Source organism: Ovis canadensis, chromosome 14, assembly GCF_042477335.2.
Source record: "Ovis canadensis isolate MfBH-ARS-UI-01 breed Bighorn chromosome 14, ARS-UI_OviCan_v2, whole genome shotgun sequence".
NCBI lineage: Eukaryota > Metazoa > Chordata > Mammalia > Artiodactyla > Bovidae > Ovis > Ovis canadensis.
In genome coordinates, this window is record NC_091258.1 from 14,969,839 (window position 1) to 14,991,052 (window position 21,214).

Consider the following 21,214-nt stretch of genomic DNA (forward strand, 5'->3'; position numbering starts at 1 on the left):
TTCTATAGTACCGTGTTGTTTTCTGCCGTGCATCAGCCGTAAGCATACATGTGCCCCCTGAACCTCCTCCCTCGTCCCTGTCGCTCTTACCTGCCTCCTTGGTGCTGTGCAGGGGATACCGCTTGGCTCCTCTATGACACCTATGGGTTCCCCGTGGATCTCACTGCACTGATTGCTGAAGAGAAGGGGCTGGTGGTGGACATGGATGGCTTTGACGAGGAGAGGAAACTGGCCCAGGTAAAGTGTTTATGGTGTGAGCAGGAAACTCGGCGCCAAGCAAGGCAGGACTTGGCTGCAAAGCACGAGTTTCCTCCCATTAAAGTTTTTGAAATTTCTGCTTTTCCCAAGACCAGTGAGTCTCAAGTGGGGGCGGTTTGGCAGTAATGTCTAAAGACATTTCTTGGGTTTCTCAGCTTAGGGGGCAAGTGCTGCTGCCACGTGGTGAGTCGAGGCCAGGCATGCTGCTCAGCCTCCTTCAGTGGACAGCCTCCCAGAGCAAGAGTTCCCGGCTCCAAATGTCATGGTGCTGAGATCAGAAAAACTCTGTTTCAGAGCTTTACGTGGGGCATGGTTTAGCAATTTCAAGTCTTTCAGAGTTCTTTTTCTTTGACATTAAGGTAATTTGTGCTTATTTCTCTTGCTGGCAGCTGAAATCACAGGGCAAGGGAGCTGGTGGGGAGGACCTCATTATGCTGGACATTTATGCAATTGAAGAGCTCCGGGAAAAGGGTCTGGAGGCAACGGATGATTCCCCGAAGTACAGTTACCATTCGGACTCCAATGGGACCTACGGTATATTCATTTGCTCATCTGGGGTGGTTTTCAAGCAATGCGTCTCAAGATTGGGAACCCAAAATATCCATGGTAGCCTCACCTGTAGTGCTCTGTGGTCATGTTGGGTAATTTTATACTCAGAGAGGCCCTTCGTGATTAACTTTCTGTCTCTTTTATTTTGGAATAATTATAGATTCACAGGATGTTGTAAAAAAATAAATTTAACTTGAGATCCCTGTACCTTATACCCAGTTTTCACTAATTATATTAATATCTTAGGAAACAAGGAAAATGATAATGACTGATAAAATTCATAATGGCTGATGAATTTTGTATCAGAACAGTAGTGTTCTGAAGTTAAGACTGTTCAAATACATAGGCACTACATGTTTTTGCTTTCTTCTTCTTTTTTTTTAAAAATATTTGCTTATATGTCAGTGTTGAGTCTTAGTTGCAGTACTCCGGTCTTTAGTTGCAGTCTTTGGCTGCAGCATGTGGCTTCTTAGCTGTGGCATGGGAATCTGGCTCCTTGATCAGGGATTGAACCCGGGCCCCCTGCATTGAGAGTGTGGAGTCATAACCACTGGAGTGCCAGGGAAGTCCTATGTTCCTTTTTTCACTCCAGCAGGGATTCCCAAATCTATCCAAGGAAGCCCATAAAATGAATGTATTCTTTATGAATTGACCTTGGAAAGGGAATTTATTACTACTGTTAAATTCCTGCTTATCAAGTTCAAAAGCTGCTTATCAGCTTTCTGTTCAGTAGCTCCCATTTTCCCAGAATTGTCCCAGTGTTTCCTCACATCCTGGGAAATCCCTTGGTCCCAAGCAAACCGGGTCAGTTGGTCACCCCTGAGTATTGTGTACAAAAAAGATCTTCAAGACCAAGATAATCACGATGGTATGATCACTCACCTAGAGCCAGACATCCTGGAATGCGAAGTCAAGTGGGCCTTAGAAAGCATCACTACAAACAAAGCTAGTGGAGGTGATGGAATTCCAGTTGAGCTATTTCAAATCCTGAAAGATGATGCTGGGAAAGTGTTGCACTCAATATGCCAGCAAATTTGGAAAACTCAGCAGTGGCCACAGGACTGGAAAAGGTCAGTTTTCATCCAGTCCCAAAGAAAGGCAATGACAAAGAATGCTCAAACTACCACACAATTGCACTCATCTCACGTGCTAGTAAAGTCATGCTCAAAATTCTCCAAGCCAGGCTTTAGCAATATGTGATCTGTGAACTTCCAGATGTTCAAGCTGGTTTTAGAAAAGGCAGAGGAACCAGAGATCAAGTTGCCAACATCCGCTGGATCATGGAAAAAGCAAAAGAGTTCCAGAAAAACATCTATTTCTGCTTTATTGACTGTGCCAAAGCCTTTGATTATGTGGATCACAAGAAACTGTGGAAAATTCTGAAAGAGATGGGAATACCAGACCACCTGACCTGCCTCTTGAGAAACCTGTATGCAGGTCAGGAAGCAACAGTTAGAACTGGACATGGAATAACACACTGGTTCCAAGTAGGAAAAGGAGTACGTCAAGGCTGTATATTGTCACCCTGCTTATTTAACTTATTTGCAGAGTACATCATGAGAAACTGTGGGCTGGAAGAAGCACAAGCTGGAATCAAGATTGCCAGGAGAAATATCAATAACCTCAGATATGCAGATGACACCACCCTTATGGCAGAAAGTAAGGAACTGAAAAGCCTCTTGATGAAAGTGAAAGAGGAGAGTGAAAAAGTTGGCTTAAAGCTCAACATTCAGAAAATGAAGATCATGGCATCTGGTCCCATCACTTCATGGGAAATAGATGGGGAAACAGTGTCAGACTTTATTTTTTTGGGCTCCAAAATCACTGCAGATATTGATTGCAGCCATGAAATTAAAAGACGCTTACTCCTTGGAAGGAAAGTTATGACCAACCTAGAGAGCATATTCAAAAGCAGAGACATTACTTTGCCAACAAAGGTTCGTCTGGTCAAGGCTATGGTTTTTCCAGTGGTCACGTATGGATGTGAAAGTTGGACTGTGAAGAAAGCTGAATGCTGAAGAATTGATGCTTTTAAACTGTGGTGTTGGAGAAGACTCTTGAGAGTCCCTTGGACTATAAGGAGATCCAACCAGTCCGCTCTGAAGATCAGCCCTGGGATTTCTGTGGAAAGACTGATGCTGAAGCTGAAACTCCAGTACTTTGGCCACCTCATGCGAAGAGCTGACTCATTGGAAAAGACTCTGATGCTGGGAGGGATTGGGGCAGGAGGAGATGGGGGCAGGATGATATGGCTGGATGGCATCACTGACCCGATGGACGTGAGTCTGAGTGAACTCTGGGAGTTGGTGATGGACACGGAGGCCTGGCGTGCTGCGATTCATGGGGTTGCAAAGAGTCGGACACGACTGAGCGACTGAACTGAACGGAACCGAGTATTGTGCTCTCCAGTAGACCAGCATGTTAAGCCCTTTTGTGGAGTCTACTGGCTGGCTTCCAACAGGACAGTAGGCAGTTAGGACCTCAGGAGAGTTTGAGAAATAGAATCCAGCACAGTCCAGCTGAGAGTGTGAGAGGGAAATCATCTTCTGTGTTTTTCCCCTTGTGCACAGTGTTTGAGAGTGCAGTGGCTACAGTGATGGCTCTGCGCCGGGACAAGATGTTCGTGGAAGAAGTGTCCACAGGCCAGGAGTGTGGAGTGGTGCTGGACAAGACCTGTTTCTACGCCGAGCAGGGAGGGCAGATCTACGACGAAGGGTACCTGGTGAAGGTCGATGACAGCAGCGAAGACGTGAGCCAGCAGTTCCTCCTCGCTAGCTGGGGGGCGGGCGGCCAACCACGGCCTGCACCCCGACAGCCACTCTGGCGGCTGGGTGCCCCCCGGGCCTGAGGGGCAGACACCACTGCTCTTTGGGCTGTCCCATGGCCAGTGTTTCTGAAGCCATGGGCGCTGCTGCTTGTGCTGTGTGGCTTCATCACTGTCAGCTCGCGTCACAGCAGGGTCCTTGCAGCCAGGCTGCTTAGTGATCCTCAGGTCCTCCAGGCTCCCCTCAGAAATAAGGAGAGCCAGCTCTGACGGAGGAGGGTGGGGAACGGGACGGGATCCTCATCCAAGATGTGGCCCGTCGCTTGGCCACTGTAGGCTCTGTGGTTTTGGATGAGTTCCCAGACGGGTGGACTTGAGTTTCCTTACCCTGGCTTTAATTCTCTAAGATGCTCCCCGATGGAGTGTGTGTGTACACATACACATCTATTACATATTTAAAGTGCTGTGTGTATATAATAATATAACGGGTGTATGGTGGCTTGTATATATGTTAATGTATATACATACATATATATCATAATGTTATGTGTATAACATGCAGAGAGCGAATTCATATACGTTTATCTGCGTTTGCATGTATACATACCCATACGTGTGTACACACACACACACACACACTTGGATTATTTAGTTAGTTGTTTATTGGTCTCCTCCTTGACTCTTAGAAAACTGAGTTCACAGTGAAGAACACTCAGGTCCGAGGAGGGTATGTGCTGCACATAGGAACACTCTACGGCAGCCTGAAAGTGGGGGACCAGGTCCGGCTGTTTATTGATGAGGTGAGTTGCTTTATGCTGGTCAGCACTGGATAGGATTCCTGATCCTCTCCCTCCCCCTTTTAAAAAGAAGTCAGCTTTATGGAGGGATAACTGGCATGTAGAATTATAAGATATTTAAAGTGTACATCATGGTGATTTGATACGTCGTGAAAAGAATTCCTCTTCCTCTGGCTTTAAATTGGTCCATCATTATTATCCCTTCTAAGTGAAATTATAAATCAGTAATTACAAGTAAGGTACAGGAGTAAATTTTATGAGGGCTATAACTGAAATTTAAATCTTAACGTCCCAAGTAAGACCACGGTGGCTGCAGTTGAGATCCTGTAGCTTCGTTTTCATGGATTGCCTTTCTCCAGCTTTACCTCAAATACTTCAAGAGCCAAGGATCCCATATTAAGAAACAGTTTCTAATGCAGGTGCCAGAGCTCCAAAATAATATTAGCATAAAACAAAGCGGAAATGTGGTTTTCACCTGAAAGTCCACACTGATGCAGAGACCCTCGCACAAAGTCAGAGGGCCTTGCTCTTCTTTGCTTGCTGTTCTTCCACCATTCCTGGGTGTTGCTCTTGATTTCATGTTCCAGAAAGGTTGCTGTCAGACCCATTCTCCAGACCAGGGCTTGGTGAGCTTTTTTGGTTAATTGCCTGCATGCATGTGTGCGTATGCAGTTGCTCAGTCGTGTCTGACTTTTTGCGACCCCATGCCCCACAGACTAGCCTGCCAGGCTCCTCTGTCCGTGGAGATTTTCCAGGCAAGAATACTGGAGTAGGGTGCCGTTTCCTCCTCCAGGGGATCTTCCCAACCCAGGGATCGAACCCGTGGGTTCCCTGCATCTCCTGCATTGGCAGGTGGATTCTTTACTGCTGAGCCACCTGGGAAGTTCTTGTAAAGTGCCAGATAGTAAATATTTTTGGTTTTCTGAACCATACAGTCTCCATCACAACTGCTGTCTGGCGCAAAAGCACTGTAGACAGTATGTAGACACACAGGTGGGCTGTGTTCTGGCAATAGAAACGGACCGCAGGATGGATCTGGCCCACAGGCCGTAACTTGCCACCTCCTGTTGTAGATGGTGGGAAGGCGGGGGCGGGGTTGTGTTCCTTCCCTTGAGGGGGAATGTTGTCCCTTCTCACTGACTGGAATTGACCCTCCTGGCCACGGTTAGCTGTGAGGGACGCTGTAGGCTTTCTTCTGCTCAGCCGTATGTCCAGCTAAAGCCTTTAGGACTTGGGAAGAAGGGGAGAGTGGGTGTTGGGGATCGACCAGCGGTCCACCACCGACCTCTCCACCAGCCTGCTCTGCCCCGTGCAGCCCCGACGAAGGCCTGTCATGAGCAACCACACGGCCACTCACATCCTGAACTTCGCCCTGCGCTCTGTGCTGGGGGAGGCTGACCAGAGAGGCTCCCTAGTTGCGCCTGACCGCCTTCGCTTTGACTTCACTGCCAAGGGAGCCATGTCCACCCAGCAGATCAAGAGGGCTGAGGAGATCGCAAATGAGATGATCGAGGCAGCCAAGGTCGGTTGGATTACACATGAACTGAGTCATGAGCTTCTCTCCTTCCTGCACCGTTTATGGAGCCGCTGCCACCCAAGTGCTCTCCCTCTATTGAACCGTATTCTGTCCTGTGAACACACGTGCTTATCACGGTGCTTCTCAGCTGCACTGGGTAGGGGGCAGTGCTAGTGTTCAGTGAGGGGTCTCTGCTCAACCTCCTCCTCAGGACAACCAGAGCCCTTCTAGTTATGTCTGGTTTATGTATAGCAGCATATCCATTTCAGATTGGGTGCATGGTTTAACAAAATAGTTGAAAATTCCTATTTTGAGCTCCTTGACTTTACATATGGGGCTTTATTCTGGGACATGATCAGCACAGCCAGGATCAGAAACCAGAGCCCTGCCTGTAAGACCGCAGTCTCCCTGCTTCCTGCTGCACCCCCAGAGAAGATCTTTTCTCAGCTGTTTTCCCTGTCCTTTTCCCTTGGCAGCCGGTCTATACCGAGGATTGTTCTCTGGCAGCAGCTAAAGCCATCCAGGGCCTGCGGGCTGTGTTTGATGAGACCTACCCTGACCCTGTGCGAGTCGTCTCCATTGGGGTCCCAGTGTCGGAGCTGCTGGATGACCCCTCCGGTCCTGCTGGCTCGCTCACTTCTGTTGAGTTCTGTGGGGGAACGTGAGTACCTCGGGGGCAGTGGTGGACCTGCCTCTTACTAATTTGGGTTCCCTCGGAGGGTGTGGGTCAAGGGCTAGACCAGCTCTCGTTTGTCTGAGGTTGAAGAGTCCTCAGAAATGCAGGTGCCAGCAGCTCTCCCAGAAGCCAGCGTCTTTGCGCTCCCATCACGCCCCTCGGTGTCTGACACCGACTTTACTGAGTGTGTGGGAGAACGCTCTTCTTAGGAGGAGGCAGGGAAAATGTCACCTTAACCCTTACCTCATGACTGTTTGCTCTGGTTCCCTGGACAGATGGCAAGAGAAGCCTGCGAATTCATGATTCAGCAGGGCCGTGGCGTGTCTGACCTGGTCTTAGCTTCTTTCCATCGCCAGAGCCTCATGTAGTTCCCTTTGTCAGCTGAAGGCGCATCTGGGGAATTAATAACCCCATTGTCTCAGAGCCCCTATGTTAGGCCGCACAGTAGACCTGACTCAGTTTGGCTGTGGGCCGTCACTTGTTTCTGCCAACTTGAAGATCTCTGTATCCCTTGAGGTCTTTTTGGAACAGTCTGGTGGCCTGGGAAATTCCTGCTTCCAAAGGAATCGTGGGGAAAAGAACATTCCTAAGGCCACAGTGGACCCATCCAGGGCCTCCTGTGAGTCTCTGACAGGTAGATGGCAGGCGGGGATTGGGGTCAGGGTCCTTGTGGATGACACAGTAAATGAGCATTTGAGGTGAGGTTCTCTGAGCAGTGTGGTTTTTGAAGGAGTTGTGGTAATATTTTAAAGGTAATCCACCAACACTCTCAGAAGGGACAGAAGATAACTGTCCTGTGAGGGAGAATTTTTTGCATCTAATGTATGAGAAAACTGAGGCTCAGAGAAGTAGCTCCTTGCTCAGTGTCAGCTCCAGCCAGGCCTCCTCTGACTGCCTTGCCCTTCCTGGCCAGAGCTGTACCCCGACTAAACATGAAGGGCCTTTTCCCCTGTTCCCCGAGGAAGCTTCCCTGGGAGCTGCCACCTCCTAGGGCTCCTGCTCCCAGCTGAGGGCTCCCAGGTGGGGGGAGGACCATGAACTTTGCTTTCTGCCATGCAGACACCTGCAGAATTCAAGTCACGCAGGAGTGTTCGTGATCGTGAGTGAAGAAGCTATTGCCAAGGGCATCCGGAGGATAGTTGCTGTTACAGGGGCTGAAGCCCAGAAGGTGAGCGGATGAGGCTGGTCTTTGGGCCCAGGCTGTGAATCCACAGGGCAGCTGGTCACGTGGCCGCTGTGGTCAGACTCGGAGGTCCAGCACGCCCTCCAAACATCCTCCAGTTATTCGTGACTGGGAGGAGAAAGCCACCATTACATGAGACTTCCTAGCTATCTTTTAATCTGTTAAAATGCAGGTAAGCTCTGCTGTCATGCGTTCATGTCCAGGAGGGAGGCCGTGTTTTCCCGTGTTCCCCATGCCCCTGACAGTTTGCCGCCTCTCCCTGGGGGCATGTACCTAGTTTGAGACGCCTGGAGTAGGGGGGCAATTGCTCTGGGCATGGGGACTGGAGCTCACGCCTGATACATGCTGAGGGTTGACGAGTGGTCATTTCATGGGTGCAAAGGGCTGATGCGTGAGTTCTTGGTCACCCGTGAGCCCCAGATCCACTGGCCAGGTGTGTGAGGAGGGTGCTCCCTTCTGGGGCATGAGGCTGCAGACACCTGCTCCCGGAAGGAATAGAAAGGTCTGATGTTCTGGGGGCGTGTTGTGTCAGAGCCTGCCACAGTTTGCTGGCAGAATTGTCAAGTTCAAGGTTCCCTGACCCAGAGTTTACAACTCTGGTTGTCCTCACAGGCCCTCAGGAAAGCGGAGAGCTTGAAGAAATCTCTCTGTGTTATGGAGGCCAAAGTGAAGGCCCAGACCGCGCCGAACAAGGACGTGCAGAGAGAGATCGCGGACCTTGGGGAGGTAGGGCGGCCTCCCTCCACAGGTCGTGGTTCCCACGGCCGTGGGCGTTGGGACTGACTGCTGATGTCTGGCGGCCTGGAGAGGGGCTCTGTGGACCCTGGAACCTGCCTGCTGCCCCTGTTGCTGATGGCAGGAGAGCCCCTTCCAAGCACTAGTGGGCACTGGAGTTGAGGGCTTTGGGAGAGGTCCTGTGGGTGCCCACTTTCTACAGGTCTCCTGGTTTCAAGTCACTTTATGAGCATTTTATGATTTTGTGTCTCTGAGACCTGGGTTCAATCCCTGGGTGGGGAAGATCGTCTGGAGAAGGGCATGGCCACCCACTCCAGTATTCTTGCCTGGAGAATCCCGTGGACAGAGGAGCCTGGTGGGCTACAGTCCATGGGGTTGCAAAGGGTCAGACATGACTGAGCAACTAACACTTTGACTTTCTCCTTCTGGACACTGGTTGGGGGACTTTGGTGTTCAAAGCCAGAAGGGTGGGATGGGCTGGGCTCACATCCTAGCTCCTGATTGTCCAGATCCCAGTGGTATTTCTGTTCTGGTTCCAGGCCCTGGCCACTGCCATCATCCCTCAGTGGCAGAAGGATGAATTCCGGGAGAATCTCAAGTCCCTGAAGAAGGTCATGGATGACCTAGACCGGGCTAGCAAAGCCGATGTGCAGAAGCGGGTGGGTCTCGGCAGTGCGGGTGGGAGGAGGATTCACCCAGCAGAGGCTGTGCAGGCTGCGGTCTGGGGGTCTGGGCCTCTGACCTGAGGCCTCTCTCTGGACTTCCTTCCGTGCAGGTGTTGGAGAAGACGAAGCAGCTCATCGACAGCAGCCCCAACCAGCCCCTGGTCATCCTGGAGGTGGAGAGTGGCGCCTCGGCCAAGGCACGCTGGGCAGGGCCCCGCGCTTCCCTTTGCCCTCTGCTGCTCTCCTCCCCGCAGGCTCCCCTCAGCCCTCTGGGGGCTGGTGTGTGCCCTGTGGCTCTGAGCCGAGGAGCTGCTTGAGGGCCCACCCTCCAGGACTGAGCTGGACTGAGCCGCGGTGGGAGCCGGTGCTGGGAGAGCTAGGCTCCTGGAGGTGGATGGCCAGCCTGAGCCCGGGTGGGCAAGGCCCTGTACTGGGCCCTCATCCAGGCTCCAGGACCAGCACCTGCTCTTAGAAGGGGGAGGGGTGGGGCACCCCAAGAACTGAGTCCTGCAAACACGCTGCACTTGAGAGCGTGGCCCCCTTTCCCAGCGCCACGGCCTGATGCCAGCTTCTCCCCACAGGCTCTGAACGAGGCCTTGAAGCTCTTTAAGATGCATTCCCCCCAGACGTCCGCCATGCTCTTCACAGTGGATAACGAGGCCGGCAGGATCACCTGCTTGTGTCAGGTCCCCCAGGTCAGAGCACCCTGCAGTCTTGCTCAGGCAGCCCTGTGCTTGTGGGAGGTGATGTCCATAGCTCTTCTCAGGGAGCCTGATTTTTCTTCGTTGTTTGCCAAGACATGTGTGTGTGTGTGTGCGTGTGTGTGTGCGTGCACGCGTGCTTGCAGCCTGCTGGAGATGCCAGTCTGTTGCCCACCTGTCACCTCCCTAGTGCCCCTCAGCCTCAGGCCCTCCCCCCTGGTGCATACGTTTTACGTGTGTGTGTGTGCCTGCGTGTGTGCGTGCATGCGTGTGTGTGTGTGTCTGTGCGTGTGTGTGTGTGTGCGTGCGTGCAGCCTGCTGGAGATGCCGGTCTGTTGCCCACCTGTCACCTCCCTAGTGCCCCTCAGCCTCAGGCCCTCCCCCCTGGTGCATACGTTTTACGTGTGTGTGTGTGTGTCTCTGTGTGTGTGTGCCTGCGTGCGTGTATGCGTGTGTGTGTGTGCATGTGTGTGTGCGTGCGTGCGTGCAGCCTGCTGGAGATGCCATTCTGTTGCCCACCTGTCACCTCCCTAGTGCCCTCAGCCTCAGGCCCTCCCCCCCGGTGCATACGTTTAACCCTGCTGGCTTTGCTGCTCCGTATGCATCGCCCTGGCTGTGGTACCAGCTGTATGATCTCAGCCCTGGCGGCATCCCTCGGGGCAGGATTGGGTGTCTGGCTCCAGCCCTCTCCTTGTCTGCCTTAATCCCCTTCTCAGTCCTGACTCCCGGTCCGCCTTCCTGTCTTCTAGAATGCAGCCAACCGGGGCCTGAAGGCCAGTGAGTGGGTGCAGCAGGTGTCAGGCCTGATGGATGGCAAAGGCGGTGGCAAAGACGTGTCTGCTCAGGCCACGGGCAAGAACGTGGGCTGCCTGCAGGAGGCGCTGCAGCTGGCCACCTCCTTTGCCCAGCTGCACCTGGGAGACGTGAAGAACTGAGAGGGAAGGGCAGGTGCGCCAGGAGGCATCTCCCCCGCTCCCCGACCCAGGCACACCCATCCAGCCAGCTCTCCTTCCACCACAAGGACATTTGAATCTTGAGACCTTTAAACAGTCCCGTCTGTCCTAACCCAGCAGTAACCGGAACTTCACCTGAGAGCCAGCCTGTGACTCAACGCCCATGTTACATTTCTGCCCTGAGCACATCCGTGCCGTCCACCTAGAACTACTACCCCAGGATTGCTTTTTCATCATCACACTTGTGTCTGTAGAGAGTTCTTTGCAGACTCAGTGCTATGGGCCTCAAGGGAAGAATCATTTTCTGCTGCAGAGAATAAAAAGGCCATGTGCAATACTTGACAGGATACTGCCACGTGATTCTTTTACTCCTCCTCCCTTCTCACCCTCCCTCCTGTGATAACTTGTGCTTCCCTGGGTGTCTGTAGACTAGTGGCTGTGGTTCCAACTGGTTTCTGGTTGCGGCCCTTGCTGAGTCCAGCCCCAGACCCCTGAACTTTGAGAATAATGGTGCCTGGATTTGCGTCAAAACATCTATGGGGATGGCTCACAGAATAGGGTGATGAAGATGGTCCCTGGGGTTGCTGGCAGCGGAGAGCGTCTTCGTTTTTGGTGCTTTTTACAGAAGAACATTCTCGTTGATGTCTCCTATGTCTTTTCCTCTCCTGATGTACAGGTTGGATGTGAGGTCAGAGACATTCCTTGGAATAGGAGGTTTTTAGGGAACATCAGTTGCCTCCTCCCACACCCTTGACTGCCAGGTCATTCCAGGTTTCAGGACCTAACTTGGACGGTGAAGATGGAGACTGACCTGGTTCTGTCCATTTACCCCAGCCTGAAGACAGCTGGGTGTGGGAGCTGTAGTGTGTAGTATTTAGTTGTGCCCTCTCTGGCTGACTTCAAGTCCCCTGGGTACAGCAGGCTGGCCCTGAATCATTCTCAGCCCTGCTGACTTGGAGGGAGCAGAAAAGCAGGTTTGTGCTGAGAGAAGACGCAGAGACCACCAGTCACAAGGCCTGGGGGTGAAGAAGAGGAGAAACAGGAAGGGTGCTGAGGCCCTGGCTGCAAAAAAGCAAGTCAGGTGAGGAGTGTGAGGGATACAAAGCTCACACAGTCCGCAGCGCGGGAGCGAGTTCCAAAAGCACTCCACAAGCTGTGCCAGCCAGGGCGCAGTACCAAAGGGCCCTCTTGGACAAGGCGGCGGGGGAACATGTATACGGTTGTGTCACTAGTGTAGGACCGATTACAGCTTCACAAGTGAGAGGAAGAAGACCCACGCGCTGGGCTTGCGCTGGCGTGAAGGCTAGAGGTCAGCGGGGCCGGTCTAGACCCCACTTCTGCAGGCCCGTCTGATCCACTCATGCACCCAGCTCTGGCCGTCCTCGCGGTGGCCCGGGGCTCCGCGACGCGCACCGTCCCCCTCCGGGGCGGCAGGGGGCGGTGTGGCGCCAGCCGCTCTCCCGCGCACCCTCGCGCGGCCGGGCAGGCGGGCGGAAGCGCCGGCGCGCGGGGCCCCGCTGACCCGCGGAGCCGGCCGGCAGCAGCGCCGCCATGCCCGGGGACCACCGCCGCATCCGCGGGCCCGAGGAGTCGCAGCCGCCGCAGCTGTACGCGGCCGACGAGGGCGAGGCGCCGGCCCCTCGCGACCCGGCACGGCTGCGGCCGGTGTACGCGCGCGCCGGGCTGCTGAGCCAGGCCAAGGGCTCGGCCTACCTGGAGGCGGGCGGCACCAAGGTGCTGTGCGCCGTGTCGGGCCCGCGCCCGGCCGAGGGCGGTGAGCGCGGCGGCGGCCCGGCCGGGGCGGGCGGCGAGGCCCCCGCGGCGCTGCGCGGCCGCCTGCTCTGCGACTTCCGCCGCGCGCCCTTCTCGGGCCGCCGGCGCCGCGCCCCACCGGGCGGCGGCGAGGAGCGCGAGCTGGCGCTGGCGCTGCAGGAGGCGCTCGAGCCGGCCGTGCGCCTGGGCCGCTACCCGCGCGCGCAGCTGGAGGTGTCGGCGCTGCTGCTGGAGGACGGCGGCTCGGCGCTGGCCGCCGCGCTCACAGCCGCCGCGCTCGCCCTGGCCGACGCGGGCGTCGAGATGTACGACCTGGTGGTGGGCTGCGGCCTGAGCCGCGCGCCGGCGCCCGCGCCCGCCTGGCTGCTGGACCCCACGCTGCTGGAGGAGGAGCGCGCCGCCGCCGGCCTCACCGTGGCGCTCATGCCGGTGCTCAACCAGGTGGCTGGGCTGCTGGGCAGCGGGGAGGGCGGCCCGACCGAGAGCTGGGCGGAGGCCGTGCGCCTGGGGCTCGAGGGCTGCCAGCGCCTCTACCCCGTTCTCCAGCAGTGCTTGGTGCGGGCCGCCCGCCGGAGGGGTGCCGCTGCGCCCCTCTGAGCCAGAGACCCGAGCAACGACGGACGCCAAGGACCGACCCGCAGCTGCCGCCACAAGGACCCGCGCCGTCGGCCTGCAGATGCGTGCGCCGAGCTGAGAACCGGGAGCATCGCGGAGGATCTGCGGAGGCGTGCTCAGAATAGCCGTGTTGGAGCGATTCTTTCCAGACTGCTTCGTTAAAGAAACTTTTCTAATTGAGTTGACTCCCAGCCACGATCCAGTTGAAGAAACCTGCCAGCGCATCTTGACTCCTAAGTTGGAAAGGACTTCCGCTGTACTCATCGGGAAAATGATGCCTATGCAGGCCAGCCGGGGGCTCCCTCCTGAATAACTGGGCTGCTTTTGAGAGCGGGGACAAGGAGGCTGTGCCTTCCACGTATATCTGAACCCAAACAAAAACTCTTTTTATAATCTGAAACATTCTGTTGTTTTTGGTACCGACTTTAATGAATAAGGCTCTTCTGAGCTGGGGACTGTGTTCTCAGGGCTTGGGACAAGCATTATCTTTAATGTGTCCTGGGGTTGCTGGTCCACTAGTGAGAGGGCACTTGAACTGCCAGGAGTGAGAGTTTCTGGATGCTGGAGATGCCATTCTGTAGGGCAGACCGGGTCTGTCTGACCAGGAGGGTGGGCTCTGCCCTGTGTGGCTCCTGAGCCCTGCAGGTTTGTGCTCAGGTCTGAGTTGGCGAAAGGGCCGCCTGGGGTCCTCCCTGCACCAGCTTGGTGTAACCTGAGCTTGTGTGTCTTAGGGGCCTGCTCAGCTGTAGGAAAGGCTGGCTCAGGCAGCTGAGAGACCAGAATGAGGCCTGGGGACCACACCAAGAATCCCTGACTAGGGGGAAAAATACAAACTTTATTTGACCCCAGTGACATATATTTCCAAATCAGATCTGAAATACAGAATCACAGCAGAAAGAAACAAGATAGAAACAAAGTAAAAATGGTAACCCTGTGGACGCTCAAACAGGACTAGGGGCTTTGAGAGGGAAGAGAGCTGACGCTGCTCCGGGGGGGTGGGCATCCAGCTCCGCTTGCAGGAGCGGGCCTCAGCTCTATGAGATGGTGCGCTGGTGCCGGGCAGCTGCGGGCCGCCCCCTTCCCTGCAGTACCTAGACTGCCATCTGGACAAAGCTAAAACCAGCACTAGGGCCGGGTGCCTGGCTGGTCTGGCTGAGCCACGCCTCCATGTCCCTGGCTCCAGAATGGGTGGCGTGGGTGCTGCTGAGAGACCCTTGAGAAAACACTCAAGGCAAGGACGGTGCCTGGAGCTGATGGGCCTGGAGGGGTTCCAGCCTGCTACTGACAGCCCTGGTCTGACGCCTGGTTCTTGACCTGTAGGAGAAGCAGAAGCAGGACCCTAGCACAGAGGGCCAAGCGCGGTGAGGCTGGCAAGGGGCCATCTACTTACAACTCCCAGCCTCCAACCCCCGTTTCCCTTTCCTGGCAGCTCTGGCATCTTGGTGTTACTGTAGATTCTTCCTGAGACCCGTGAACCCAGAACCACCAGACGCATGGCATTTTGTCCACTCAGCCCAGCTTTCCTAGATGTGATTCCATCTTGGGGACCAGTAAGGGTCCCCTGGCCCAACAGGCCGAGGGGCAGCCAGAGCTGGGCAAGTGGAAGAAAGGAAGCTCCTCCTGCTAACCCTACAGCAGCCCAGCCTTGCTGAGAGGGTCCTGACAACAGCGGGTGCTTGGCCCACTTCAGGGACCACCAATAGCGGCGGAGGCTATGATACAGTAGGGAACACTGGGGCTCTTGGAGCTGCACAGAAGGCTATTATCAGATCCAGGTTTGGATTTCTCAGTCCAGGAAGGTCCGTGTGCTTCGGCTTCCGTGGGGAGCACAGGACAATGCAAGGGAATTAAGGGTGGGGGGAATAGGACAGGGCCCTATCTTCCAGACATGGCCTGTGACAGAAGTCAGTCACCTCCCTGCAGCTACTGCTGTCTCCTGCACAAACAAGGACCCAAACACAAGGAGGGTGAGGATGGGGGAGGTGCCAGGCCACTCACCACAGCCTCCGGGTCTGTGTGCTCCTGGGAGCCTTCCGCCTCCGGACGGGCCCTCGGGCCTCTGGGCTCCTGCCTGGGTTCAGTGGTTCTGCATAAGGACCCCTGACTCCCAGAGCCCCTGTTCTGTTCACAGTCCTCTGTCCCTGGACAGGCACAGTCACCGGTCAGTGGCCGAGTCTGAAGGCCCCAGCTAACCCCACAGAGGCCCCTCTGTGCCGCACTGATCTCAGGTGTCCAGGGCCCCAGAGGACAAGATGCGGTGGGCTGAGTGAGACAAGCTCTAGCTCCAGACCGCTGCTGGGGGGGTGGGGGGGCTGGGTCACGCCTGGAAGGAATGGGGGTTGTGCACCCGGGAGGGTGAGGAGGAGCCCTGCAGCCAGGGGGAGCCCGAGGCTGGACCCCAGGTACCCTTAGCAGTGGGAAAACCTGGCGCCTGTGGAGTGTGGCCTGGGCCCGGCCTCGGGGGCCTGACCTGGAAGCTGGTCCGTCTGCTGCTCCATGAGTTCCACGTGCTCCAGCAGGCGGTCCACCTGGGCCTTGATGCGGCTCAGCTCACCCCTGAGGCAGTGCAGCTCCTCAGTCTGGACTGCGGGCGGGGGCAGAGCGCGCTGCTGCTGGGACCTCTAAGCCCACCCCCCCTGCCAAGGGCCTCCCAGCTCCCCACTGGCCCTGCCGGCGAGCGCTGTGCCCGTTCACTCACGCTTTATCTCGGGGGGCAGCTGGCTCTTTCTGGGGGCCCTGTGGGGACTGAAGCGGCCCTTGACCCCCGTGCCCAGGTGGGCCTTCCGGATCCTGACAGGCACGCGGTGGAGGAGGGGAGGGACCCCCTGGTGTTCGTACCCCCTGTGGGGACAGGACAGAGGGTGTCAGGCCACCAGCCTCCCCTGCGCCCAGAGGCCAGCCCTGCAGGACCCACCTACCTGCAGGGGCCGTCTTCCCGGTGCAGTTCGTAATCCAGACTGTAGCTGCTGCTGTAACAGAAGCGGGGAGAGGATCACTGCTGGGGGCCCAGAGTCCTTGCCTAGACCCCAGTTTAATCTGGGGAAACAGGTTTCCAGCTTTTCCTTAGAATCCCAGGATTCTTCACCAAAAGAGCCCCCTAGGCACTTCACCAAGGTCACTTTGGGAGACCCCAGCAAACTAGCTTCCCCGCTGGGCTCTGAAGGGGGAACCTTGCAGGTGGCTCCCGGTGGCAGGAGGGGCAACGGCCCACAGGCTCCTGGCCAGTCAGATCTGGGCCCTCCGCAGGCCCCTCTGGCTGACCCAGGCATGCTGATCCTGGTGTGGCTCTTAGTCTGGCAAAGGATGAAAGGCAAGAGTTAAGTCAGGGCTCAGAGCTGTGGAGGGGTTACAAGAGCCTTTAATCCTGCGTGGGAATGGCCGGGATGCAGAGCCAGACTGGCAGGGTGAGGGCGGAGGCCCGGCCACCTTCGCTGCAGTGAGAGGAGGTGGGCGTCGAGGGGGTGCTGGACCCGGCCTGGGCAGGAAGATCCCGTGGGGCTACCGCCCCTGAACTTCAGTGCAGCTTCAGGTTTCCGCTGGAGCAAGCGGGGCGCTGGGGTGGGGAGGAGGGGGCTGTGAGGGGGGTCAGGGAAGTTTCTGAAATAACCTTCCCTGCCCTGCGGCCAGGAACGAGGAGAGAGGTTGGTGGGAGTCCTGGGGCAGACGGGGGACATTGGGGAGAGACCTTCGCCTTCATCGCGAGGCCCCCAAGCCTGCGGATGAGGTTTCCGGCCGCCCCCGCCTTGCCTTCTGGCCTCAGGAAGTCTGGGTGGGCGGCCCGGGAGCCTCCGGACGCCGCTGATCCCGGGGGTGGAAGGCCCTTCCTGGGAGAAAGAGAAGGGGGCACGCTTCCGGCGCCGCGGGGGCCAGGACGGAACTCGGTGTTTCGGGTCTCAGCCAAGCGCGGCCCCTCGCGGAACCTCCTCCTGGTCTGGGCCCCCGACGGGGCTGCAACCCCGCTCTGGAGCGCAGGGGAGGGGAGCTGCGTGGGCGGGCAGACGACTACCAAGCTAGCGGAAGCAGCTCTTTGCTGAGGCATTGGTGGTTCAGTGGTAGAATTCTCGCCTGCCACGCGGGAGGCCCGGGTTCGATTCCCGGCCAATGCAAGAGGCTGATTGTCTTCTTTTAAACCCCTTTCTTTCCCTCGCCCCTCCCCCCCTTTAAAAAAACTTTCTAAAATACATAAAAATGACTACGTAACAGTGATTCACTGACTGTTGAGTACAAACTTGGGAGCTACGGGAGTTGAGACAGAGTTGAGTTTGGGGGTTAGAAGTTAGACCTGGGCTTGCTGCAGGTCAGGGGCCTGGGGTCATCCGGGCTCTGCCCCCTACCACCCCCACACCCGCAGTTTCCTCTAGTGTTTGTAGCCTTGCCCCTCCCAGGGTCCACAGCCCCTTCTGTCCCCTGGTCTGGGCTAATGATTACAGTCTGCAGGCTGCCACTTCCCACAAAAAGAGAAATAAAATGCACCGTCAGAATGGTGCCGACGGTGGAGGTCAGACCTCAGGGCCAAAGGCCAGGGGACTTGGGGCAATAGTTCGGCCACAAACCTTTCCCTCTAGGTTGACATATGCTGTTTTGAGACCCAAGGCAGATGACATGCACTTGATCAGTTCTCACAGAGAAGGCATCCAGCACCTCGGGGGCTGCCAGGACCCCACCCTGCTTCGGACGTTTTCCCACAGTCTGCTGTCTGACCGCATCCCCCCACCCACCCACCGAGGGCTTCATTCTCCCCACTGGAGACCCCTGAGGACACATGGATCTTGAAGAGGCCACCCCTGCCCCAGGCCTTGAGTGCCCGGCACCCACGAGTGAAGTCTACGTTTCTGAAGGAGAGCTAGCATTTCTTCCATCGCTTCTGTCTTCCTCCACAGGACTGAGGCCGAGCCTGCTGGGCAAGGGGCTGGGAGGACATGAAGTCAGAAGAAGGCAACTGGAACTGAAGAAGGGGTAGCCCAGTGTCAAGGTGGCCACATGGAAAAAACAGGGCAGAGAACTGTGGGAAGGGGCCAGTTACAACCCATTAGACAGATATTTACAAAACCCCATCAACCCCCAGATGAGAGTCTCCCGCAGGAGACGGGAGGCAGACCACACACCGCATGTGCAGTTCTGCTTCGCGGGAGAAACCCGAGTTTAAAAACCGACGTTACCTGTGTATTACCGTATGTGGAGCCGAGTTCGAAGCATGAAGCAGGGCACTCAAAGCCGGTGCCCTGGGACGACCCAGGGGGATGGGATGGGGGGAGGTGGGAGGGGGGTTCGGGATGGGGGGTCACAGGTACACCTGTGGCTGATTCATGTCAATGTATGGCAAAACCCACCACAATAGTAAAGTAATTAGCCTCCAAGTAAAATAAATTAATTAACAACAACAAAAAGTCTGTTACCTATGAGTACGCATCTACTCATCAGCCCCAAACAAACGCAGTGAAAAAAGCAGTCCACCCTGTCAAAGGTAACCCAGAGCCTCAGGCTGCCGCGGACAGGGAGAGATTTGGCCTAATCGCTCTTGAGGTCAGCCGGGAGGTGCAGAAGCTTCTCACAGCGGCCCCCTCCCAGCCCTGCCGTCCTGCTTCCAGAGAGATGAGACCCAAAAGAAGCCAGAACCTTTGGTACCAGGTGTTTACACAGTGCTGTACCTTACAGCAACCGCCTGCCAACTGCCTCCTGCCTCTCCTAGGCGAGACAGAAACCACCGAGCGTCCACAGACAGGCCAGGAACGGAGCACAGGCATTGCAGACGCCCGGGAGCGGGCCAAGGGCCCACCGGCCCCCGCACACCCTCCTTATCAGCTGGGCAACTGGCACGGCGGCTGGCAGAGGTTGCTGAGTGCCTTTCTGAAAACGTTTAAAGGTTTCTTTAAAATTCCTTGAGGCTTCCCAAGCTAGAGGGATGATTTCATCCAGAAAGTTGCCCATTTTCTACTTCCCAAACATCTATACCCAGAAACAGCTCCCGAGTGCCTCGCAGGAGAGGTTCCGTTCGGAGGACCCACAACCTCCGGGTCCCGGCGAGGGGAAAGGGCACCCCCAGCAGGAAGGGGGCTGGGTTATGTCAGCTAGAAGTGGCCTTGGAGTGAGCTGGACCGACCCCCCGACCCCCCAGTTTACGGGCAAAACCTGTGGCCGAGGGGGACCGGCCTCCTCCAGGGCCTCCTGGGGTGCTTCTTCTGTCCCGGGGAGCCCAGGGCCCCAGACAAGCCGTGGTCAGACTCCCTTCCCAGCAGGCAACCCCGGACTCACCGGGAGGCGGCTGTGCCCCACGGCCTCTTCCAGCCCCGCTGGGCAGCGCTGGGCCTGGGCTCCCGAGCCATGTCCGATCTGAAGGGAGAGCCGCGGGGGCAGAGCTGAGGGCCGCTCCGGGCCGGCCCTCTCCGCCCCGCCACTCTGAGGGAGGCGGTGCCCGCAGGAGGCCATGCAGCGGGCCCCTGTGCCCAGTCCGTGGGCAGCGTGCCTGGCCCCCGGACCCGGCCCAGCTGTCCAGGGCTGGGCTCCACTCTCAGGGGATCCGGTGCCGAGACAGTGTCCCTTTGACTCACTTCAAGGCAAAAGAACCCCTGAGGGTGGGGAGGCTGCTCTACTGTTCCCCCAAACTGACCTCGGGAACCAGCCTCATTGCCCAGCCCCTGGGGCCTGGGGTGGGACCGTCAGAGGCAGGAGGGGGGATGTCCATGACCCCTGAGGGACCCCAGCCCTGGCGGGGTTAGCTCTGCAGTGTGCCCGCCGGCCGCCCACCCGCAGCTGCCTCTGGGCTAGGCTCCTGGGCTGGCTGCTGACAGGGCCCCAGTGGCTCTCTGCCCGCCTGGGCTGCGCGAGGTCACCTCGCTGCCCTCTCTCTTGGCGGTGGGGGAGTCAGAGAGTCCACTGAACTGGTTTAGAGCAGGGCTGAGCAGCAAGCCCGGCAGTGTGTGCAGCAGTCGGGGCAGGGGCTCTCCTTTCGGGCCTCTTCAGCGCCCACCGTTTGAGCACAGAGCTCCGTGCTTGTGGCAGACGGAGGGGAATCTGCTCATTGCTGTATTCCCACAGCTCACGGGGGCCTGGCCACCTGGTCAGTGCTCAGTGGATATCTGCTGAATTAATGAATGGAGCGCCATTAGGTCAGTTCTAGCTTTTGCTTGTGGGTTTGGATGGGATCCCAGAGTTTCACCTGTGACTTTGAGGCCCGTCCCTGAGCCCACCCCCTTTCCTCCTGAATCTATGATCGTCATCCACGGCCCACTTTCAGCTGCCAAGACAGTAACAAGTGAGAGCCTTCTTTTCCTGTTCCCAAGACTTCCTGCAACATAGTCACTAAGAACATTTATCCAGCACCTGCTTGCTCACGAAGAGCAGCAGGAAGACCACAATAGTGTCCCGAGGTGCTGGCAATCCTGATCAAGTAATCAGTTGGGAGGAAGTTGGTGATTCTGTACCTGACCCCCCTCAGTCTCCCATTTGCGATCCTGACTTATCCACTCAGTAACACATTAAACGCACGCCCAGGCACTAAGAAATCAGCTGTGCGTCCACGCCGTCTGGCTTTACCTGTCTTTCCTTTGACTTTCATATTCACAGTGTCCAGAGAAACACACCCATGTTCACCATGTAGGGCAGCAATGCCTGAACACTTGGAAAATACGTAAAGCAAACCTCATTTTTTAAAACGGACTTGGGAAACTCTGAAGAGGAAGCTTGCACACATGTAGCGCTCGCTGCAGCCTGCATAACAGGCAGGAAGAAGGAAGATGACTATTTTTAACAAGGAGGACATTAATCTCATGGGGATGTTATTAATATCTCCCGCTTTTTTTTTTTTGCTGGGGGCGGGGGGCTGCTCCATGCAGCTTGTGGAATCTTAAGGCTTGAGCCCCGGCCCTCAGCAGTGAAAACATGGACTCCTAACCACTGGACTGGATTCCCTGGTAAGTCACCTGTTCAAAAGCAGGGAGAACATGTAATTCCTAATGTTTTAAAACAGCTGTTGGAAAACAGAGCCCCTCATAATTAAGATATTTTAGGGGCTGCAAAGGCAAGGTAGCAT

General features: G+C 56.3%; 3 protein-coding genes and 1 non-coding gene across 4 annotated transcripts in view; 3 read left to right on the top strand and 1 right to left on the bottom strand.

Annotated features, from left to right (window-relative positions):
* The window catches only part of AARS1 (alanyl-tRNA synthetase 1), a 28,491-nt gene extending 17,352 nt beyond the window's left edge, over positions 1-11,139 (top strand). Inside the window, exons 11-22 of the mRNA XM_069552342.1 lie at positions 113-237; positions 648-792; positions 3,378-3,556; positions 4,258-4,371; positions 5,684-5,890; positions 6,361-6,545; positions 7,620-7,728; positions 8,356-8,469; positions 9,018-9,137; positions 9,254-9,340; positions 9,725-9,838; positions 10,594-11,139. Coding sequence (XP_069408443.1) covers positions 113-237; positions 648-792; positions 3,378-3,556; positions 4,258-4,371; positions 5,684-5,890; positions 6,361-6,545; positions 7,620-7,728; positions 8,356-8,469; positions 9,018-9,137; positions 9,254-9,340; positions 9,725-9,838; positions 10,594-10,779 — 1,685 coding nt within the window. The 3' untranslated portion in view covers positions 10,780-11,139. The remainder of the gene's footprint in view (positions 1-112; positions 238-647; positions 793-3,377; positions 3,557-4,257; positions 4,372-5,683; positions 5,891-6,360; positions 6,546-7,619; positions 7,729-8,355; positions 8,470-9,017; positions 9,138-9,253; positions 9,341-9,724; positions 9,839-10,593) is intronic.
* A 2-nt stretch (positions 11,140-11,141) lies between these two features.
* On the top strand, positions 11,142-13,585 carry EXOSC6 (exosome component 6). Its single transcript, XM_069552350.1, has one exon. The coding sequence runs from the start codon at positions 12,349-12,351 to the stop codon at positions 13,165-13,167; it is 819 nt and encodes a 272-aa protein (XP_069408451.1). The 5' UTR covers positions 11,142-12,348; the 3' UTR covers positions 13,168-13,585.
* Positions 13,586-14,000: 415 nt separating this feature from the next.
* LOC138419468 (RNA-binding Raly-like protein) lies at positions 14,001-20,757 on the bottom strand. Its single transcript, XM_069552351.1, has 7 exons — positions 20,719-20,757; positions 19,438-19,515; positions 16,104-16,154; positions 15,884-16,026; positions 15,656-15,769; positions 15,184-15,326; positions 14,001-14,499 (listed from the first exon to the last, which is right to left on the bottom strand). The coding sequence occupies exons 2-7, from the start codon at positions 19,506-19,508 to the stop codon at positions 14,464-14,466; spliced, it is 558 nt and encodes a 185-aa protein (XP_069408452.1). The 5' UTR covers positions 19,509-19,515; positions 20,719-20,757; the 3' UTR covers positions 14,001-14,463.
* On the top strand, positions 17,221-17,291 carry TRNAG-GCC (transfer RNA glycine (anticodon GCC)). Its single transcript has one exon. It is a non-coding gene; the product is annotated as a tRNA-Gly (tRNA).
* Positions 20,758-21,214: the final 457 nt, after the last annotated feature.